The sequence below is a fragment of the Pinus tabuliformis genome, chromosome 9, assembly GCF_031772625.1.
Source record: "Pinus tabuliformis cultivar Carrire ecotype Pingquan chromosome 9, CPIR1, whole genome shotgun sequence".
Lineage (NCBI taxonomy): Eukaryota > Viridiplantae > Streptophyta > Pinopsida > Pinales > Pinaceae > Pinus > Pinus tabuliformis.
In genome coordinates, this window is record NC_142307.1 from 1,517,318,913 (window position 1) to 1,517,321,811 (window position 2,899).

General features: G+C 46.6%; 1 protein-coding gene across 1 annotated transcript; it reads left to right on the forward strand.

Annotated features, from left to right (window-relative positions):
- The first annotated feature begins 560 nt into the window (after nt 1-560).
- On the forward strand, nt 561-1,328 carry LOC149154364 (uncharacterized). The gene has a single exon (XM_089444124.1). The coding sequence runs from the start codon at nt 561-563 to the stop codon at nt 1,326-1,328; it is 768 nt and encodes a 255-aa protein (XP_089300250.1).
- Nucleotides 1,329-2,899: the final 1,571 nt, after the last annotated feature.

Below are 2,899 nucleotides of genomic sequence, written 5' to 3' on the forward strand. Positions count from 1 at the left end.
CATCTCCGAGCAAAATGACCAAAGGAGGAGGGCAGGTCATCAGGTGGTTATCCATAGTGCCTTGGATCATGGTGGACCGCGAGATCACGCCTCTCAGACCAACGGTGCTGGGAGAGACCATATGGCAACCGAAAGGGTGAATGCCTGGCAGCTGGCGGCATTAGACAGTGGTTCAGCTAGGTAATTTGAATGGAAATTTAAATGTATTGTAGGCACATACAAACCATGAATCAGAGGGAGGCGACCAAGCCTAGAATTTCAAATTCCTTTTGCCTGTCAAATTAAAATTTGACGACGTTTCTACATTTTTTTACCCCTCGTTTTACGTTTTAATCAAATATGTGAGGGTAGTGAAAGATTGGACAGCGCGAGCCTCTGAAGAGCGACAACAGGATTGAAACCCTGCAAAACCCTGAGCTCAGCTCGGCAAGCCAACCTGCAGAATCGACCAATACAAGACAGATCTGCAACGGAGCTCTCACCTAATTCGCTCCATGCACAACTTCCGGGGGGGTTCGACCCCCCCTTCTTTTACGCCCTTCATTTTCAGCAGCATCCCTATGGAAACCCCCAACTTCCCTACCAGCTCCAGATCTCAGGGAACCAGCCACGAATCGGAGCCAAAAGGAACTGAATCAGCGGGGCACAATCCCAATCGACACAGCGAGCAAGAATCGTCCCCATGCAAGCCCATCTCAAAGGAAATACCAAGACTAATCATTGAAGATCCATGGATAGACGAATATAGAGACCACATGAGCAAACACGCCCTGATCTGCAGATTCATGGGGGTTCGACTGAATGAAAAGGCTCTATGCTGGTGGATAAACCAGAAATGGAAACCCAAAGGGGATTTCAAGCTCCAGCTGGGATCGAGAAGCTTTTTCACCGTCATCTTCACCCACAAGGAAGACCGAGATCGTATCTTCGAAGGAGGACCATATTTCTACAACTCTGTCGGACTATACATCACGTACTGGAGGCCAAACTTCGCTCCAGAACAGGAGGATTTCAAAAACGTTCCAGTATGGATTCGCCTTCACTCTATGCCTGTGGATTACTGGAACAAGCGAATCTTGGAGGCCATAGGAAACAAGTTCGGAGTCTTCATCAAAGCCTCAAATCTAACATCACAAGGTAAGTACACGGCTTATGCTAGAATCTGTGTTTACTTGGATATTTCAGGACCCCTCCCAGGCCATATGGAGCTAATCCACAGAGGAATGCACTGGAAGCAAACCATTGATTATGAAAATATCCCATTCAGATGCCAAACCTGCCGCCAGCATGGACATCTCAGCCACGGATGCCCTGTCAATCAATCATAGCCCAAAGCACAACAGGAACAAGGGGAAACTCCAGCTCCTGGCTTCACCCCCGTTTCAAGAAAGAATAAAGGGAAGAGACGCAAAAAGGCTCCAAAACAACCCACCAACACTACCCCCACCAATAAGACCCCCACCCAACAAAATAACTTTGAAATTCTGGGCAATCTTGACTCATCGGAGCACCCAACAGCACCTTGGCCCCCACTGATCATAATTTAACAGATTTAAGCCAACCCACACCTACCACCAAAGCCCTAAGCTCAATCTCTGACCCAATCCATGCCCAGGCACCGCAACACCATCAGGACTCCTTTTCCCTCTAGAATACCACCAGCAAAACCTCAAAGAAAACCCAGCAATGCATAGAAATGCATTTAGATCAGCCCTCCACAACCCCCTCAAGCAATCCTCTTGAGGAGATCCTTGGTGATATAGATCTCCAAAAGGTCAACGAGCAATGGTCCAAATTGGGAGTCGATTCCATTCCTCAAGACCATTTGGAGAAGATAGAAATGGCCTACTTGCAGCTGGAATACATCAACCAGAACGCAACCAAAAGGCAATGGGGAAATAGTAGCCAAACAGGAATACAAGCCAACATGGATCTGGATCAATATAAACCACAGGGACCAGGCAGGAAAAGAGGGCCGCAAATCCACAAGACAGCAGATACAAGAGCTGGGCAGACACCTAATCAATGAGGGGAAAATCAGGGCATTGGTCCTTTCTACTCCAAAGACTGCTCAATGAAAATCACAACCTGGAACATCAGGGGGCTCAACGGTACCTCCAAAAGAAGGATCCTGAAAAACCGCCTATTCTCACAGCACCCAGACATTGTCCTATTGCAAGAATCCAAATGCTCTTCCCAGAGCATGGAAACTCTCAAAAAACTTGTTTCCAACAGTCATCAATGCATCATCATAGATGCAATCGGGCAAGCAGGAGGGTTGATCACATTCTGGAACAAAAGCAAATTCATAATACAAAATGCTCTGTCCACCAAGCACTCTTTATCGGTGATTTTTAACATGCCAGATTCAGGGAAATTGATCTGCGTTACCAATGTATATGGACCCCAACGACTTCAGGAAAAGCTGGAGATGCTGCTAGACCTGGATGAAGTCAGACAACACCATGGGGCAGATCACTGGATTTTAGGAGGATACTATAAAATGATTACCAATATAGCAGAGAAAAAGGGAGGACTACGAAGACTGGATAAGGACTCGGAAGCATTCAACACTTTTATTACTTCTTCCAAACTCATTGACATCCCCACCGTCAATGGTCTACATACCTGGAACAATAAGCAAGGAGGAAACCGACAGATAGCTTCAAGGCTTGACAAATTCCTCATGTCGGAATCCATTCAGCTGCAAAACATAGACATGGAGGCCAGCATTCTGCACATAGGAGGATCTGATCACTGGCCAGTGCAGATCCACTTCACCAATTTGGATAAACCCCAAAACAGACCTTTCAGATTTGAGGCCTTTTGGACAGAGCACCCATCATTCATGCAGAATATACAAAACTGGTGGACTCAAACCACCATAAGGAGCGACAAC

What these genes read in the sequence shown, in the direction of transcription:
- LOC149154364 (XM_089444124.1), top strand. Translation starts at nt 561, where the DNA reads ATGGAAACCCCCAACTTCCCTACCAGCTCCAGATCTCAGGGAACCAGC.